The 19,654-nt window shown below is 33.4% G+C and overlaps 2 protein-coding genes across 2 annotated transcripts; both read right to left on the reverse strand.

Moving 5' to 3' along the window:
• Nucleotides 1–276: 276 nt before the first annotated feature.
• LOC128127249 (F-box/LRR-repeat protein At4g29420-like) lies at nt 277–1,870 on the reverse strand. The gene is made up of 2 exons (XM_052765691.1): nt 1,480–1,870; nt 277–1,178 (listed from the first exon to the last, which is right to left on the reverse strand). The coding sequence occupies exons 1-2, from the start codon at nt 1,868–1,870 to the stop codon at nt 277–279; spliced, it is 1,293 nt and encodes a 430-aa protein (XP_052621651.1).
• Nucleotides 1,871–10,798: 8,928 nt separating this feature from the next.
• LOC111883825 (F-box/LRR-repeat protein At4g29420) lies at nt 10,799–15,386 on the reverse strand. Its single transcript, XM_052765692.1, has 5 exons — nt 15,209–15,386; nt 14,870–14,880; nt 13,196–13,215; nt 12,002–12,282; nt 10,799–11,700 (listed from the first exon to the last, which is right to left on the reverse strand). Exons 1-5 carry the CDS (start codon nt 15,384–15,386, stop codon nt 10,799–10,801), a joined length of 1,392 nt encoding a protein of 463 aa, XP_052621652.1.
• Between the last annotated feature and the right edge of the window lie 4,268 nt (nt 15,387–19,654).

The following is a 19,654-nucleotide window of genomic DNA, read 5'->3' on the forward strand; positions in this document are numbered from 1 at the left end:
GTAAATATATAAATATGTAATATCATAATTAACAAGCAAGAGCATTGCAAAAGATACAACCATAAAAACTTTAACTAAGAAAGACTTCAACTATTAGAAAACTCAATTAATTATGGGTCCTGCTGAAGCTACTTCACTTCAACTCTTCATCGATCATGTCTTCCAATTGATCATTGATCCTATCTTTATTCTTTAGTCGATCTTTCCTTCAAAATTATTTCCCTGGCCTAAACACCCTTCTACTAGTCTTTTGATCATTTTCTTTGTTTCTTTTGATCATATGGAATCTGATCCTTCCTCCACAAGAGTTTTAGGTAACTGCTCTTCAGGGATCCAAGAATCTTCCCTTCCTTCCTCCCAAATCCCCCATCCCCACTTCAGATCAGGCCACTGAGCCATGCACTTAGTGATGAAATGTTTTGATACATTAGAAGGAACACCACGGTGGATGAGTAAAGAGATTTCTACACAGTTGAAGCATTCTTCTAACATGCAATCAACCAAGGTGAAAGTCGTCAAAGGATCAATAACTGACAAATACCCACAAAATCTTTTCACACCTTTAAGCCCAATGTCCCCACACCACACCTCAAATTCTGACCAAACCCTTGGTTTAAAACACAAAGAAGTTATGCTCGGGAAAGTACAGAATAAAACCTCTAGGTTAAATTTGGAATTTCCACCTGCTCTTATATCTAAGGTCAGCGTTTCTACTGTTTCTAAACGATGAAACTTACGAATTAAGGAGCGAATGTTTGAACACTCGAGTTGTACATTTTTCAATTTCTGAAATCTTTTGACTGCAAATGCGTTCAAGTGATCAAGTGCAAGATGCAAGTTGTAGCACAAAGGAGCTTCAATATAAAGGGCAGCGGGACTTCTACACTCGAGTCTGAGTGTGAGGAGATTGGGTGCGATTATACATATATATGATGGTGAATCTGTTACAGTCCAATGGCAGGTTTTCAGGTTGAGGAGGTGGATCATCGGCATTTTGAGACCTCTAACATCTATCAAGTTAAGAACTTGAAGATTTGGGAAACATGTATTTAACTCGGTTAGATTTTTGTCATCTAATCTTATGAGTTCAAGCGTTAAACTTGTTAGCATCGGCATGGCGTTCATGTTTTGTACAGCCAGCCATGCGTTCTTCAGCTCTAATTCAATAAGATTTTGACCTGCAACAACAAAATCAACCGAGTTAAAGCATCAAGATCTTAATATGATTAAATATCATTTATTACCAACAAATATCATCATTAATAAACCCTAATCAATGATAGTTGACCACAAATTAATGATAATTTTAAATAAATAAATGAATAATTAAATAATAATAAAAATAACAACTTGATATGAACCAGAATAATATCGATCCTGGCAGACCATTTACATTTTCAGACAGTGAACAATTTCCATAATTTCAGAATAAAGCTACAGAATATAAAAATGGAGAATTTCAGCATACAACCAACTTACAGTGCGCAGATATCAGTGACAAGACTTCTGATCGACGCCTACTCGACTGAACCCAAAAATCTGATAGTGAAAGCAATTTCAAAGCTCCGGAAACCCTAGGGAGCCACTCTTTAACGAAGCCCTCATCGGTGATGTGCAGATCATCGCCATCATCTTCAACGTCAACGTTCATCACATCTAGGGGTGGATTCTCGACGCCAATACGCACCGATTCCAGTGCACTTAAGTTTGATACAAGATTTAGAAAAACTCTCTTTAGAGAGGGAATAAATCGGGAAGAACTTGAAGAACTTGAAACACTGGACCTTGATTCCAGGTACCATTTCAATCGCCACTGCAGGTTTATAAATTGAAGGCCTGGAAATACAGAATTGAAAGTCTTACTCGCCATACGGCAGCATGCTACCGTTTCTGAGTCGTCGAGTCGACTCAATATTTCGAGCGCTAGAGATTCAGGAAGGTTATCCATGCAAGCGGTGAAAGATCTACAAATGAAAATTGACTACTTGAGGAGTTGATGATACAGATATTTATGCCTGATTAATTTACACTTTACCCCTTTACGGTTTGACTAGTGTTTATTATTGGTCCTTACACATTAGCATTTATAAAAACTAACTTCAATTTAAATTTTGTGATTTTCATTCAAGTGATTTTTGTTAAGATTTAGCATTAGCCGAAAAAAATGCAATACAAAAGTCAGCAACATAAAATATTGTGATGTCTGCTTCTTTACAAAGTCTTTTAAGTTTCCTATTTGTTTTTCTAAGTTATTGTAATAAAGGATTATATGATTTAGGAAAAAATTCATAAAAGCTTTTCCTAACAAAGAATTTTTTTATAATTTTTATTTTTATTTTTATCAAGTATTTGGAACTTCTACTTTTCTCATTTCTACATCTACGAATGCAGTCGATCCAATATGTTTAGAATCATGCGTTATATGATGTTACATATACATGAAAGTATATATTGATAATTTGAGCAAGTTTTGAAATTTGAAATATGTAAAATATAGAGAATTTTTGGATTGCACAAATGCTTTGATATGAAATTGCATATGAATGAGCGGCATTTTATTATTTAGTAAGAATGATTAGTCTCGCCATGAGGCATATCCAGTTTAAGAATGCCTTTTGAAGTGCAATGTAATATGAAAACAAATTGTTTTGGATGTGAAAGTTTTATATCTAATATGTATGTAACACACGAGACAATTTTTTTATGTGACATGTATTCTAGATTTAAAAATAAAAATAGGGGGGGGGGGGGGGGGGGGGGGGGAGGGTTATAGAAGACTTACCTTTTTAGTATGCCTTTTGATGAAGATTAGAACACTTGAGATATCTACTATTAGAATAAGAAAAGCATTACTCATTATTTATGTATTATGACTATTTGGTTTTTATATAGCTTCTCTATGGTTGTTTGACATGAAATTGTAACTCACAGGCTATCCAACACTTTTGGAAATGTCTTTTTAAGGGGTCAAGTTTTCATATGATATGACTTTAACTCGTAAGATATTTCTTTTAAAATTTTATATTTTTAGTGTATGAAATATAGAATGTTACACATACTGAAAGGATCAAAACTAAAATTTACTATTTATTTTAATCAACATACATGTAATTAAAATTTAGTGCAACCAACAACAAGAATGTTGGTAGTGTAAGTATTATGGCATTTAATAAATGGTTGACTAAAGAATGTCAGTAGTGTAAGTTTTATGGCATTTAATAAATGGTTGACATTATGATGAACACTTACTATGAACTTGGTTGGAAAGTAAGTATTTGTTAAGTAGTTTTGCATTTTGTATCAACTCAAAAGCACCTCTTTTGGTGGATAACAAAAATTGTATTTATTTATATGTAAAATTCATACATGTAGACAGGGCGTTGCTATTCACACTCAAGGTAGGTCCTAGGACCTACCTTTTTTTTTTTTAATACAACAATTCTATATAAAAAAACGTAAGGAACTACCTTATTTTTGCCAAAAGTCATACATTTTCATATTTTTTTTTTCCATTTCATTTATATAAAGAACCACGTTGATTTTGGTTCTAGATTCGCTAGTGCATGTAGAAATACACATTCCCATAACCATGAGGAAGTTAGATGAATTAGTTTTGAGTTGATATAAGAACTTTAGGAAAGAATATCTATGATAACTATTCTGACAATATTGATACTAATAGTATCTTGTTATCTTTTTGCCTTGAAGGAATTTGTATTTCCTTAAATCATATTTTGTTATGTAGGTTTTATACTTATTATTGTCTACAAGATTGGTTTTTTTTTTTTATATTTTATCATGGCTTCGTTTTATATTAAAAATATCAACCATATAACTTGACTGAAAAATATATATTGTTTTTTTTTTTTTAAAAAAAGGATTGGTCATTATATTTCAAAACATCATTATTTGTTAAATAAGCTTATGATTTCATTAAGCAACTGACACATATTATTTCATCTATCAAACATTGTTTATCTCATAATATTGCCATTTAATGTCTTAATATAAGAAAACAATGATCTTAATGATCTTACCTGAGTTATATACGTGAGACGGTTGTTGAGATATAACTGCATTGTACATGTTACATCCAACTCGGTTGTAAAAGCAAGTTGTATAATGTAGTCATCAATTAACCTTTCACATGACATGATTGATAAACAGTAACATAGATGCATATTTAACCAAATCATATAAATCACAAAGTACTATTGGAAAATTAGGATAATGTTCACATTACTTAGATTGTTAAATGGATAACATATTTCCCCTGTTTCGTGAAGTTTGTGTTTTGAGTAGCCATGGCATTCACATGAATGCAATCGAATCTAACTAAGTAATGCATCATTCAAAAGAGAATTCCTAGGTTTTTATTCAGGGTAATCAACAAAAATCCGCTCATGAATATGAAGGTCTTATGAAGTCTAATAAGGGTATCTAGGCTGCCAAGGATAATACCAAAAAAAATGCAATGCACCTCAATCATATAGAAAGAAACGTCAAATGCAGCACAAAAAACTAAATTCGAAAAATTAATATATAGGCAAGTATGATAGTATCCTCTCAAGAAACTAACGCACAGGTATCTACATCAGATAACATGAGATCATATTTAAACCCAATTAATACATATTACCACCATAACAAGCAAGAGAATTCCAAAAGACACAACAACCATAAATCATTTATACCGTTCAAATTATTAAGTTTCTTTGTTTTTTTTTTTTTTTTTTTTTTTTTTTAAAAGACTTTCTCGAGCATTTATTAGAGCATCTATAATGGTTAACGTCTCTAAAGCTTCTTCATTGATTACCCTTTTCAAAATCTATTTTTCTATAATTAACAAATTTAACATTTATATATCTTAAATGTATCTATTTTTGTATAATTAACAAATTTATCATTTATGTATCTTAAATGTTTTATTAAGCTTGTTTGATTAATTGATCATTTTAGAAACATTTATCGGTTATTTTTTTTCTAAAATTATAAAAGATGATAGAACAATTAAAATAGATAAATGATCCATGATTTCAACTCATCACAAGTTCCATGTTTAGTGCATCTGTTTGTTTTTTACTTCACAAAATACTCAAGGCTTTCATAAAACCTCGTAAATGTGTACATATGATCTATCTTACCATTACCTTCTACAAATATTTTTATTTTTTGTTTCTTTTAATATGGATATGAGTTTTCCTCCAATCGCGTTTCGTCTGTCATCCAAGAATCTTCTCTTCGTTCCTCCAAAATCCCGCATCTCCACTTCACATCAGGCCACTAAGTGTGATGCACTTAGGGAGGAAATAGTTTGATACATCATGAGCAACATCATGAGCAACATCATGACATATGAGTAAAGAGACTTCTATAGTTGAAGCATTTTATAACACACAAGCAATTGAGGAAATAGTCAATATCGGGTCAATAAACAACAAATGGCATACTACACCTCAAATTTAACGAAGCCCTTACATTAAAACACAAAGAAGTTATGTTCAGGAAAGCATTGAATAATCTAGCTAGGATAAATATGGAATATCCAACTGGCCCTCTTGCTAAATACCGTAAATGTAAGGTCGACGTTTTTACTTTTTCTTTATGTAGAACCTTAACAAGTAAGGAGTGAATGTTTGAATACTCGAGCCATACTGTTTTCAGAATTTGACAACCTTTTAACTACAAAGGCATTTAAGTAATCAAGTGTAATGGAACTGACATACCACTAGAGCTTCAATACAAAGCGCAACTGGACTTCTACACTCGAGTCTGAGTATGATGACATTGGGTGTGATTAGATTTATTTATGATGGTGAATCGGTTATAGTCTAGTAACATGTTTTCAGGTTGAGAAGTTGGATCATTAGTATTTTGAGTCCTCTAACATCTATCAAGTTAAAAACTTACAGATTTGGAAAGAATTTATTTAACTCGGTTAGATTCCTATCATCTAATCTTATGAGTTTAACTGTTAAACATGATAACTTTGGTTTGAAGTTCATGTTTTGTACTGATAGCCATGCGTTCTTCAGCTCTAAGTCAAAAAGATCGTGACCTACATTAGTAAAAACAACGAAATTAAACCACCAAGTCATTAATATTATTAAATATTTGTTACCAAAAATATCAATCAATACTAAACCCTAATCTAGGATAACTATGTCGGGCTACAAAAGTAAACTAAATAGAAACCATAGTTCACAAAGAGATGAGCCCAAATGATATTTTTTTTTTCAAAGTTGTTAATATGAATTAGAGCTATAACATTGCTAGAGAATATAAAAATGGAGAATTTTAGCAAATATCGAACTTAAAATACTCAAAGATCAATGACAAAACTTCTAATCAACACCAACTTGACTGGACCCAAAAATCAGGTGAAGGCGATTTCAAATCTCTCGAAACCCTAGGGAGCCACTCCTTAACAAAGCCCTCAGCTGTGTTGTGCATATCAATGCCACCATCTTTAACATCGATGTTCAATACATCCATGTGCAGTCTCTTCACGCCGATACGTATATATTCCTGAATTTTTTTAGTTTGATACACGATTCTGGAAAACCCTCTTAAGAGGATAAGTAAATTGGGAAGAACATGAAGAACACGAAACTCTATACCTTGATTCGAGATACTTTGCAATTGCCATTGTAAACTGATCGATTGGAGGCCTGGAGAGATAGAATTGAAAGTTTTACTCGCCATACGAAAGCGAGTTACGAAATCTCGGGTCTGCGGTTCGACTCAGTATATTGAGCACTAGAGCTTCTGGAAGGTTGTCCATGCAAGAGGTGAAAGTTGCTCAAAGGTAAAAGTGACTTGTCTACTTAACGATGGAGATGTTTTTGGATGTTCAATTTACACATACCCCTTTATAGTTTGACTACTGTTTATTACACATTAGATGATTAGCATATATAGAAAATCACCATAATTTAAATTTTGTGATGTTCATTCCAATATTTTTGCTAACATCATTTAGGATTAGTACATAGAAAATATTGCGATGTCTCTTTCCTTATAAATTCTCAAAAATTTCTATTTATTTTTTGATGTTATTGTAATAAATGATTATATGGGATAGGAAATAGTTCATAAAGCTTTTCAAGAAAAGATATTTTTTTGACCACGTATTTCGAAATTCGAGTTCTTTTCATTTCTACATCTAAGAGGTTGGTTTATTTAATATTTTTGGAAACATGCATCGCATCACATTACACAAAATACATGAATGTATATTGACTGTTTAAGCAAGTTTGAAATATGTATAATGTAGCAAAAAATTTGGATTGCACAAATACTTCACAAGGAAATTGCATAAGGATGAGTGGTTCTTTACACTTTACTAAGAAGGATGATACTTGAAGAATGATCTTTGAAATGATAAGTAATTAGAAAAATATGTATTGAAATATAAAAGTTCTATATCAAATCTCTGTGTAACTCACAAAACAATTTGTCTTACACATTCCTTTTTGTATAGCATACATTTTAGGTTAAAAAAGGCATTATAAAAAACTTAGTCTCTTAGTACAAATAATAATGAAGATTCCATTATGACTACTTGATACTTGTTTATCTTCTATATGCATGGTTGTTTGATATGGAATGTAACCCGCAAGTTGTCTAATACTTTTGGAAATATTGTTTATGGGACACAAATTTCATTTGATCTGACTTTGGGTCATAAGTGCAGCGATCCAATTATAATAAGACATGCGGAATAGTAGTGATCAAAGTGAATCAAACATAATGAAAGAACATACACAAAGTAAATAAGACAGTTTAAGCTCTATTAGAACCAAAAGAGCTTACGAAGTGGCTCTTGTAGTGGTTTCTCTCTCTAAACTAAATCTCAAAGTTAGGATTGGATGTTCCGACTTTAATATCCAAACAAGCTCCAAGAGATCAAGACCAACTCCCCCTTGAAGTAACATCGGTCTTTAAATTCGCTTTGAAAAAGAATATTCAATAATCTTCGAATACTCATTTCAACATTCTCCCCCTTTTTTATAATCAACAAATGATTATAAAACCCACAAGGGTATGAGAAACGTTCGGAGAATAAACCATACAAAACTCTCCCTAGGTGTGTGACAAAAATGAAACTTGTCAATCCGAGAAAATCCAAAAAATATACTGATATCTTCAAATCTTTGACTTCCCGAACTTGAAAATGAACACACAATGTTCATATACCATGAAAAATCTTTCACCAGAAATAATCACAAGAATCCGACAAAAATCTAGGTACAAACTGATAATTTCGCAAAAAATGTAAGTACCTGTTGCGAAAATTGTGTCATCAGCTTCCCAATTTACTCTGGATGCGAACATACTTCATAATATCAAAATTAGGTAGAAACTGTTAGTTTCGCATAATCTTTAGGGACTAAACCTGAAAAATCTTCCCGCTTCAAAGAAATATACCCCCAATTTGAAACTGGGTACAAACTGTCAAAACTCTTAAACTGCAGGGACTCAAATTAAAACATCAAATCTTCTTCTTCCCTAATTGGTTCTGGATGCGAAATGAAAACAAACATTATCTATCGAAATTATGTGCAACTCAAATTAACAACCAACACATATCGAAATCAATTTCGACTCTAAGCAACACCAATCGAACACACTTTCGATTCCACTCAAGTGCTTTCGACAATTGACCTCAAGTAAGTAACTTTCGTTTCCAAGCTTGAATAAACACAACTACCAGTCGAAAGAACAACTCTTAACTCGAATCACCTTTCAATCCCTTATGCCAAGTGAAATTGAAAACCAAATCGAAATCAATTTAGACTATCAAGTTGTTTTGCTTTCGTCTATCAAACATACTTTCGACTTAAGCAATCTAAATCCATATCCTTCTAAAGGGTGATGGAGGCTGGAAATGGAACCCAAATCCGAGATTAGAGGTATAACACGAAGTAAACCCTAAAAAGATCATGGGCTTGGGTTACAGCCATCCTCACGTCGTGACGACACTCATGCCACGTCGTGACCTTCTTCCAGATATACACATTCTCATTTTTAGCACATCACGTCGTGACCTCCCTATGTCACATCGTGAAAAATGATTTTTCTCAAAAACAATGTCTTTGACTCCTTTATGACCTACACTGATTAATTCTAGAAAGAGTGTTATAGAACCCATGACCTCTCATTTGAATAGCTACTCCCTACCATTAGACCGAATGACATTTGTTTATCTGTTATGACTATTCGATACTTATATAGATTCTCTATGGTTATTTGATATGTATGAGGAACCCAGAAGCTATACTTTTGGGAATGTTTTTATTGGAATGAATTTTGATATGATATGATCTTAGGTCATCAGATATTTCTTTAAAAATTTATACCTTTTAATGTATAAAATATGGATTATTACACATACCAAATGGACTAAAACTATAACTTGCTCTTTATTTAATCAATAAACTTGCAATTAAATTTAATGCAACCAACAAAAAGATGGTTCGTAGTGTAACTATTATATCGTTAAATGAATGGTTGATTTGGTATGAACTTAGTTAGAAAGTAAGTACTGGTCAATTGTTTTTGCATTTTGTATCAACATAAACGACAAAGCCATATTTTTGGTTAGATAAAAAAAATTATATTTATTTTCATGTAAAATCCATACATGTGGAAAGACATATCTCCATAACACCCAAGAAGTTAGATAAACTTGTTTTGAGTTGGTGTCACAACTTTAGGTAATAATATCTATGGTAGTTATGCTAATAATACTGTTGTTGATTAGTTGATTAGTAATTTCTTATGTTTTTGATATGAAGCCATTTACATTTTCATAATTTTTTTTTTTTTGTGGTTTTGTTATGTTGGATTTATAATAATTATTTTCCGTAAGATTCTTTGTTTTGTTTATTATGACTCGACTGTATATTGCAAATATCAACCATATGATTTGGTTAAAAATTATACTTTGTATTTGTTTCTTATAAAGAACTAGTGTAATATTTCAAAATATTGTTATTTGTTCAAATAAGCTAGGGACATGGTTTCATTAACTAGTTAGGCCATACTATTTTTAAACTACCAATCGTTGTTTAATCTCCTAATCCTAATCGTGTCATTTAATATCTTGATAGAGGACACAAATGATATTGTCTGATTTATATACGAGAGGTAGTTGTTGAATATATGATTGTCCGATTAGTATACGAGAAAGAAGTGCTTTCCATTCACATTAGCTTTAACAAAGACCTATAACTATTGTTAAAAAGAAAATATTGTGAAGGCATATATGAAGTTACAATGTTGAAGATATGATTGTCTATAAAGTAATTTGTGATTACAAACTCGCCATAAAAAATTATTGGTTGTAAGGCAAATTTTGATTATAAACAATCAATACTAAATTAAATAGAAGAAGAAAAAACCGGTATCGAAGATAAAGCATTAACCGCAATGTGAAGAAACTTTATATAACGAAAAACATATAGACAAAGATAATAATAAGTAACAAGCAAATATAAATATATGTAATACCGTAAATATATAAATATGTAATATCATAATTAAAAAGCAATTAAGAGCATTGCAAAAGATACAACAACCATAAAAACTTTAACTAAGAATGACTTCAACTATTAGAAAACTCAATTAATTATGGGTCCTCTAAAGCTACTTCACTTCAACTCTTCATCGATCATGTCTTCCAATTGATCATTGATCCTATCTTTATTCTTTAGTCAATCCTTCCTTCAAAATTATTTCCCTGGCCTAAACACCCTTCTACTAGTCTTTTGATCATTTTCTTTGTTTCTTTTGATCATATGGAATCTGATCCTTCCTCCACAAGAGTTTTAGGTAACTGCTCTTCAGGGATCCAAGAATCTTCCCTTCCTTCCTCCCAAATCCCCCATCCCCACTTCAGATCAGGCCACTGAGCCATGCACTTAGTGATGAAATGTTTTGATACATTAGAAGGAACACCACGGTGGATGAGTAAAGAGATTTCTACACAGTTGAAGCATTCTTCTAACACGCAATCAACCAAGGCGAAAGTCATCAAAGGATCAATAACTGACAAATACCCACAAAATCTTTTCACACCTTTAAGCCCAATGTCGCCACACCACACCTCAAATTCTGACCAAACCCTTGGTTTAAAACACAAAGAAGTTATGTTCGGGAAAGTACAGAATAAAACCTCTAGGTTAAATTTGGAATTTCCACCTGCTCTTATATCTAAGGTCAGCGTTTCTACTGTTTCTAAACGATGAAGCTTACGAATTAAGGAGCGAATGTTTGAACACTCGAGTTGTACATTTTTCAATTTCTGAAATCTTTTGACTGCAAACCCGTTCAAGTGTTCAAGTGCAAGATGCAAGTTGTAGCACAAAGGAGCTTCAATATAAATGGCATAGGGACTTCTACACTCGAGTCTGAGTGTGAGGAGATTGGGTGCGATTATACATATATATGATGGTGAATCTGTTACAGTCCAATGGCAGGTTTTCAGGTTGAGGAGGTGGATCATCGGCATTTTGAGACCTCTAACATCTATCAAGTTAAGAACTTGAAGATTTGGGAAACATGTATTGAACTCGGTTAGATTTTTGTCATCTAATCTTATGAGTTCAAGCGTTAAACTTGTTAGCATCGGCATGGCGTTCATGTTTTGTACAGCCAGCCATGCGTTCTTCAGCTCTAATTCAATAAGATTTTGACCTGCAACAACAAAAACAACCGAGTTAAAGCATCAAGATCTTAATATGATTAAATATCATTTATTACCAACAAATATCATCATTAATAAACCCTAATCAATGATAGTTGACCACAAAATAATGATAATTTTAAATAAATAAATGAATAATTAAATAATAATAAAAATAACAACTTGATATGAACCAGAATAATATCGATCCTGGCAGCCCATTTACATTTTCAGACAGTGAACAATTTCCATAATTTCAGAATAGAGCTACAGAATATAAAAATGGAGAATTTCAGCATACAATAAACTTACAGTGCGCAGAGATCAGTGACAAGACTTCTGATCGACGCCTACTCGACTGAACCCAAAAATCTGATAGTGAAAGCAATTTCAAAGCTCCGGAAACCCTAGGGAGCCACTCTTTAACGAAGCCCTCATCGGTGATGTGCAGATCATCGCCATCATCTTCAACGTCAGCGTTCAACACATCTAGGGGTGGATTCTCGACGCCAATACGCACCGATTCCAGTGCACTTAAGTTTGATACAAGATTTAGAAAAACTCTCTTTAGAGAGGGAGTAAATCGGGAAGAACTTGAAGAACTCAAAACACTGGACCTTGATTCCAGGTACCATTTCAATCGCCACTGCAGGTTTATAAATTGAAGGCCTGGAAATACAGAAATGAAAGTCTTACTCGCCATACGGCAGCATGCTACCGTTTTTGAGTCGACTCAGTATTTCGAGTGCTAGAGATTCAGGAACGTTCTCCATGCAAGCGGTGAAAGATCTACAAATGAAAATTGACTACTCCATGAGTTGATGATGAGATATTTATGCCTGATTAATTTACATTTTACCCCTTTACAGTTTCACTAGTGTTTATTATTGGCCCTTATATATTAGCATTTTAAAAAAAATAACTTCAATTTAAATTTTGTGATTTTCATTCCAATGATTTTTGTTAAGATTTAGCATTAGCCGAAAAAATGCATCACAAAATTCAGCAACATAAAATATTGTGATGTCTGCTTTTTGTAATCTTTTAAGTTTTCTATTTGTTTTTCTAACTTATTGTAATAAACAATTATATGTTATAGGGGAGTTTTCGTGTCAAAGAAATTTGTTATCATCTTTTTTATTTTTATCAAGTATTTGAAACATCTATTTTTTTTCATTTCTACATCTATGAATGTGGTCGATCCAATATGTTTAGAATCATGCTTTGATATGAAGTTGCATTTGAATGAGTGGCATTTTATACTTTAGAAAGAAGGATTTGTTTACCCATGAGACATATCCAGTTTGAAGAATGCTTTTTGAAGTGCAAAGTAATATGAAACCAAAATGTTATGAATGTGAAAGTTTTATATCTAGTACGTATGTAACACACGAGACAATTTGTTTTATGAATACTTTTTTGTGATAAGTATTCTATACTTAAAAATAAAAACCGGGGGGGGGGGGGGGGGGGGGGATTATAGAAGACTTACCCTCTTAGTATGACTTTTGATGAAGATTAGAACACTTGAGATAACTACGATTAGTATGAGAAAAGCATTAGCCATTATTTATGTATTATAACTATTTGGTTTTTATATTGCTTCTCTATCATCAAATTGTAGCTCACAAGCTATCTAACAGTTTTGGAAATGTCTTTTTAATGAGTCAAGTTTTCATATGATATGACTTTAATCTGTAAGATATTTCTTTTGAAATTTTATACTTTTAGTGTATGAAATATGAAGTGTTACACATACTCAATGGACCAAAACTAAAATTTACTATTCATTTTAATCAAAATAGTTGTAATTAGAATTTAATGCAACCAACAACAAGAATGTTGGTAGTGTAATTATTATGGAATTTAATGAATGGTTGACACTATGATGAGCACTTACTATGAACTTGGTTGGAAAGTAAGTATTTGTTAAATAATATTGCATTTTGTATTAACTCAAAAACATCTCTTTTGGTGGATAACAAAAATTATATTTATTTGTATGTAAAATTCATACATGTAGAAATACACATTTCCCGTAACCATGAGGAAGTTAGATGAATTAGTTTTGAGTTGACATAAGAACTTTAGGAAATAATATCTATGATAACTATGTGTAATGAACCAATTTTCACGACCAAAAATTTCATTTTTGATTAAGTGATTTGCACAACATTTGTATCAAAATATCAACCGATCATATCATTTAATAAAAGCATGTCTCGTATCTGAAAACCGAATCGTAAAAACATAATAATGTCAGAGTACAAATCCCAGAATAACTCATAATGCAGAAAACAAAGAGTGTGTGTATGATGTGCCGCTACCGCGCCAGCTCCTTCCCCTTCGCTGAAGAGGTACCTGAAAGCAAAACTGTAAACTATAAGCACGAAGCTTAGTGAGTTCCCTGTTGTACCACATACCATACAATCACATAAATTACATACTGCCAGACAATTCTGGAGCACCCGACCTACCCGATACGACCATTCTGGGGTGCCGACCTACCCATGCGGCCATTCTGGGGTGCCGTACTACCAGTGTCAAGCCATTCTGGGATGCTGACCTACCCGTGCCAAGCCTTTCTGGGGTGCTAACCTACCCGTCGGTCCTAACAGCCGAACTTGGGGACTATTCCCCTCCTACTACCGCTATCACATTTAACATACCATGTCAGCATATAACATATAATCACATACTGTCAGACATATCTGGGGTGCCTGACCTACCCTTCGGTCCTAACAACCGAACTCTATCACTATCACATATAACATATCATGCCAACATATAACATATCATGTAGTAGCGAACCTAGATGATATCACAAAGACAATCATCTAACATACAACTCCTACTGGTGGGCCGGCATAGTGGCTGTAGACCCACCGCTACTGGAAGGTAACTCACCTCAATGTCGTGCAATGTCTGAACTATCGTCGGTGCACAAGTCGACTCCCCATGACTCCTTGATCCCTAAACCATAACCTTCAAGTCAACACACATCGCATACAACCCTAAACAGGTTCGGTCCAAGTTCAGTCAAAGTCAACATTCAGTTGACCTGACTCGCCGAGTTGGCCTACCAACTCGTCAAGTCCATGCTTCACTAATCCCACACAAAACCCCGGCTCCAGTCGTCAATTCTAGCGAAAACTCGACGGGTTCTCCTTCAATCATAACATTGGGACTATCTTCATCCGACTCGTCGAGTTCCTTCTTGAACTCGTCTAGTTCATCTCCAACATAAGAACTTGTTCAGTCTATGACTCGCCGATTTGTATGAACAACTCGTCGAGTCCATCTTCAAAGATTGGGAGATTGCTGTGGACTCGCCGAGTCTGCTCATACCCTCATCGGTGATGTGCAGATCATCGCCATCATCTTCAACATCAGCGTTTAACACATCTAGGGGTGGATCCTCGACGCCAATATGCACCGATTCCAGTGCACTTAAGTTTGATACAAGATTTAGAAAAACTCTTTTGAGAGAGGGAGTAAATCGGGAAAAACTTGAAGAACTCGAAACTCTGGATCTTGATTCCAGGTACCATTTCAATCGCCACTGCAGGTTTATAAATTGAAGGCCTGGAAATACAGAATTGAAAGTCTTACTCGCCATACGGCAGCATGCTACCGTTTCTGAGTCGTCGAGTCGACTCAGTATTTCGAGTGCTAGAGATTCAAGAAGGTTCTCCATGCAAGCGGTGAAAGATCTACAAATGAAAATTGACTACTCCATGAGTTGATGATGAGATATTTATGCCTGATTAATTTACATTTTACCCCTTTACAGTTTCACTAGTGTTTATTATTGGCCCTTATATATTAGCATTTTAAAAAAATAACTTCAATTTAAATTTTGTGATTTTCATTCCAATGATTTTTGTTAAGATTTAGCATTAGCCAAAAAAATGCAATACAAAATTCAACAACATAAAATATTGTGATGTTTGCTTTTTGTAATCTTTTAAGTTTCCTATTTGTTTTTCTAAGTTATTGTAATAAACAATTATATTTTATAAGAGAGTTTTCGTATCAAAGAAATTTGTTATCATCTTTTTTATTTTTATCAAGTATTTGAAACATCTATTTTTTTTTTTTCATTTCTACATCTACGAATGTGGTCGATCCAATATGTTTAAAATCAAGCATTATATGGCATTACATATGCATGAAAGTATATGTCGATAATTGAGCAAGTTTTGAAATTTGAAATATATAAAATTCAGATAATTTTTGGATTGCATAAATGCTTTAATATGAAGTTGCATTTGAATGAGCGGCATTTTATACTTTAGAAAGAAGGATTTGTTTACCCATGAGACATATCCAGTTTCAAGAATGCTTTTTGAAGTGCAAAGTAATATGAAACCAAAATGTTATGAATGTGAAAGTTTTATATTTAGTACGTATGTAACACACGAGACAATTTGTTTTATGAATTTTTTTGGGACAAGTATTCTATATTTAAAAATAAAAACGAGGGGGGGGGGGGGGATTATAGAAGACTTACCCTCTTAGTATGACTTTTGATGAAGATTAGAACACTTGAGATAACTACGATTAGTATGAGAAAAGCATTAGCCATTATTTATGTATTATAAGTATTTGGTTTTTATATTGCTTCTCGATCATCAAATTGTAGCTCACAAGCTATCTAACACTTTTGGAAATGTCTTTTTAATGAGTCAAGTTTTCATATGATATGACTTTAATCTGTAAATTATTTCTTTTGAAATTTAATACCTTTAGTGTATGAAATATGAAGTGTGACACATACTCAATGGACCAAAACTAAAATTTACTATTCATTTTAATCAAAATACTTGTAATTAGAATTTAATGCAACCAACAACAAGAATGTTGGTAGTGTAATTATTATGGAATTTAATGAATGGTTGACATTATGATGAGCACTTACTATGAACTTGGTTGGAAAGTAAGTATTTGTTAAATAATATTGCATTTTGTATTAACTCAAAAACATCTCTTTTGGTGGATAACAAAAATTATATTTATTTGTATGTAAAATTCATACATGTAGAAATACACATTTCCCGTAACCATGAGGAAGTTAGATGAATTAGTTTTGAGTTGACATAAGAACTTTAGGAAATAATATCTATGATAACTATGTGTAATGAACCAATTTTCACGACCAAAAATTTCATTTTTGATTAAGTGATTTGCACAACATTTGTATCAAAATATCAACCGATCATATCATTTAATAAAAGCATGTCTCGTATCTGAAAACCGAATCGTAAAAACATAATAATGTCAGAGTACAAATCCCAGAATAACTCATAATGCAGAAAACAAAGAGTGTGTGTATGATGTGCCGCTACCGCGCCAGCTCCTTCCCCTTCGCTGAAGAGGTACCTGAAAGCAAAACTGTAAACTATAAGCACGAAGCTTAGTGAGTTCCCTGTTGTACCACATACCATACAATCACATAAATTACATACTGCCAGACAATTCTGGAGCACCCGACCTACCCGATACGACCATTCTGGGGTGCCGACCTACCCATGCGGCCATTCTGGGGTGCCGTACTACCAGTGTCAAGCCATTCTGGGATGCTGACCTACCCGTGCCAAGCCATTCTGGGGTGCTAACCTACCCGTCGGTCCTAACAGCCGAACTTGGGGACTATTCCCCTCCTACTACCGCTATCACATTTAACATACCATGTCAGCATATAACATATAATCACATACTGTCAGACATATCTGGGGTGCCTGACCTACCCTTCGGTCCTAACAACCGAACTCTATCACTATCACATATAACATATCATGCCAACATATAACATATCATGTAGTAGCGAACCTAGATGATATCACAAAGACAATCATCTAACATACAACTCCTACTGGTGGGCCGGCATAGTGGCTGTAGACCCACCGCTACTGGAAGGTAACTCACCTCAATGTCGTGCAATGTCTGAACTATCGTCGGTGCACAAGTCGACTCCCCATGACTCCTTGATCCCTAAACCATAACCTTCAAGTCAACACACATCGCATACAACCCTAAACAGGTTCGGTCCAAGTTCAGTCAAAGTCAACATTCAGTTGACCTGACTCGCCGAGTTGGCCTACCAACTCGTCAAGTCCATGCTTCACTAATCCCACACAAAACCCCGGCTCCAGTCGTCAATTCTAGCGAAAACTCGACGGGTTCTCCTTCAATCATAACATTGGGACTATCTTCATCCGACTCGTCGAGTTCCTTCTTGAACTCGTCTAGTTCATCTCCAACATAAGAACTTGTTCAGTCTATGACTCGCCGATTTGTATGAACAACTCGTCGAGTCCATCTTCAAAGATTGGGAGATTGCTGTGGACTCGTCGAGTCTTCTCATACCCTCATCGGTGATGTGCAGATCATCGCCATCATCTTCAACATCAGCGTTTAACACATCTAGGGGTGGATCCTCGACGCCAATATGCACCGATTCCAGTGCACTTAAGTTTGATACAAGATTTAGAAAAACTCTCTTGAGAGAGGGAGTAAATCGGGAAAAACTTGAAGAACTCGAAACTCTGGACCTTGATTCCAGGTACCATTTCAATCGCCACTGCAGGTTTATAAATTGAAGGCCTGGAAATACAGAATTGAAAGTCTTACTCGCCATACGGCAGCATGCTACCGTTTCTGAGTCGTCGAGTCGACTCAGTATTTCGAGTGCTAGAGATTCAAGAAGGTTCTCCATGCAAGCGGTGAAAGATCTACAAATGAAAATTGACTACTCCATGAGTTGATGATGAGATATTTATGCCTGATTAATTTACATTTTACCCCTTTACAGTTTCACTAGTGTTTATTATTGGCCCTTATATATTAGCATTTTAAAAAAATAACTTCAATTTAAATTTTGTGATTTTCATTCCAATGATTTTTGTTAAGATTTAGCATTAGCCAAAAAAATGCAATACAAAATTCAACAACATAAAATATTGTGATGTTTGCTTTTTGTAATCTTTTAAGTTTCCTATTTGTTTTTCTAAGTTATTGTAATAAACAATTATATTTTATAAGAGAGTTTTCGTATCAAAGAAATTTGTTATCATCTTTTTTATTTTTATCAAGTATTTGAAACATCTATTTTTTTTTTTCATTTCTACATCTACGAATGTGGTCGATCCAATATGTTTAAAATCAAGCATTATATGGCATTACATATACATGAAAGTATATATCGATAATTGAGCAAGTTTTGAAATTTGAAATATATAAAATTCAGATAATTTTTGGATTGCATAAATGCTTTAATATGAAGTTTCATTTGAATGAGCGGCATTTTATACTTTAGAAAGAAGGATTTGTTTACCCATGAGACATATCCAGTTTCAAGAATGTTTTTTGAAGTGCAAAGTAATATGAAACCAAAATGTTATGAATGTGAAAGTTTTATATTTAGTACGTATGTAACACACGAGACAATTTGTTTTATGAATTTTTTTGTGACAAGTATTCTATATTTAAAAATAAAAACCATGGGGGGGGGGATTATAGAAGACTTACCCTCTTAGTATGACTTTTGATGAACATTAGAATAGTTGAGATAACTACGATTAGTATGAGAAAAGCATTAGTCATTATTTATGTATTATAACTATTTGGTTCTTATATAGCTTCTCTTTGGTTGTTTAACATGAAATTGTAGCTCACAAGCTATCTAACACTTTTGGAAATGTCTTTTTAAGGAGCCAAGTTTTCGTATGATATGACTTTAATATGTAAGATATTTCTTTTGAAATTTAATACCTTTAGTGTATGAAATATGAAGTGTTACACATACTCAATGGACCAAAACTAAAATTTACTATTCATTTTAATCAACATACTTGTAATTAGAATTTAATGCAAGCAACAACAAGAATGTTGGTAGTGTAATTATTATTGCATTTAATGAATGGTTGACATTATGATGAGCAATTACTATGAACTTGGTTGGAA

The sequence above is a fragment of the Lactuca sativa genome, chromosome 7 (genome assembly GCF_002870075.4).
Source record: "Lactuca sativa cultivar Salinas chromosome 7, Lsat_Salinas_v11, whole genome shotgun sequence".
Lineage (NCBI taxonomy): Eukaryota > Viridiplantae > Streptophyta > Magnoliopsida > Asterales > Asteraceae > Lactuca > Lactuca sativa.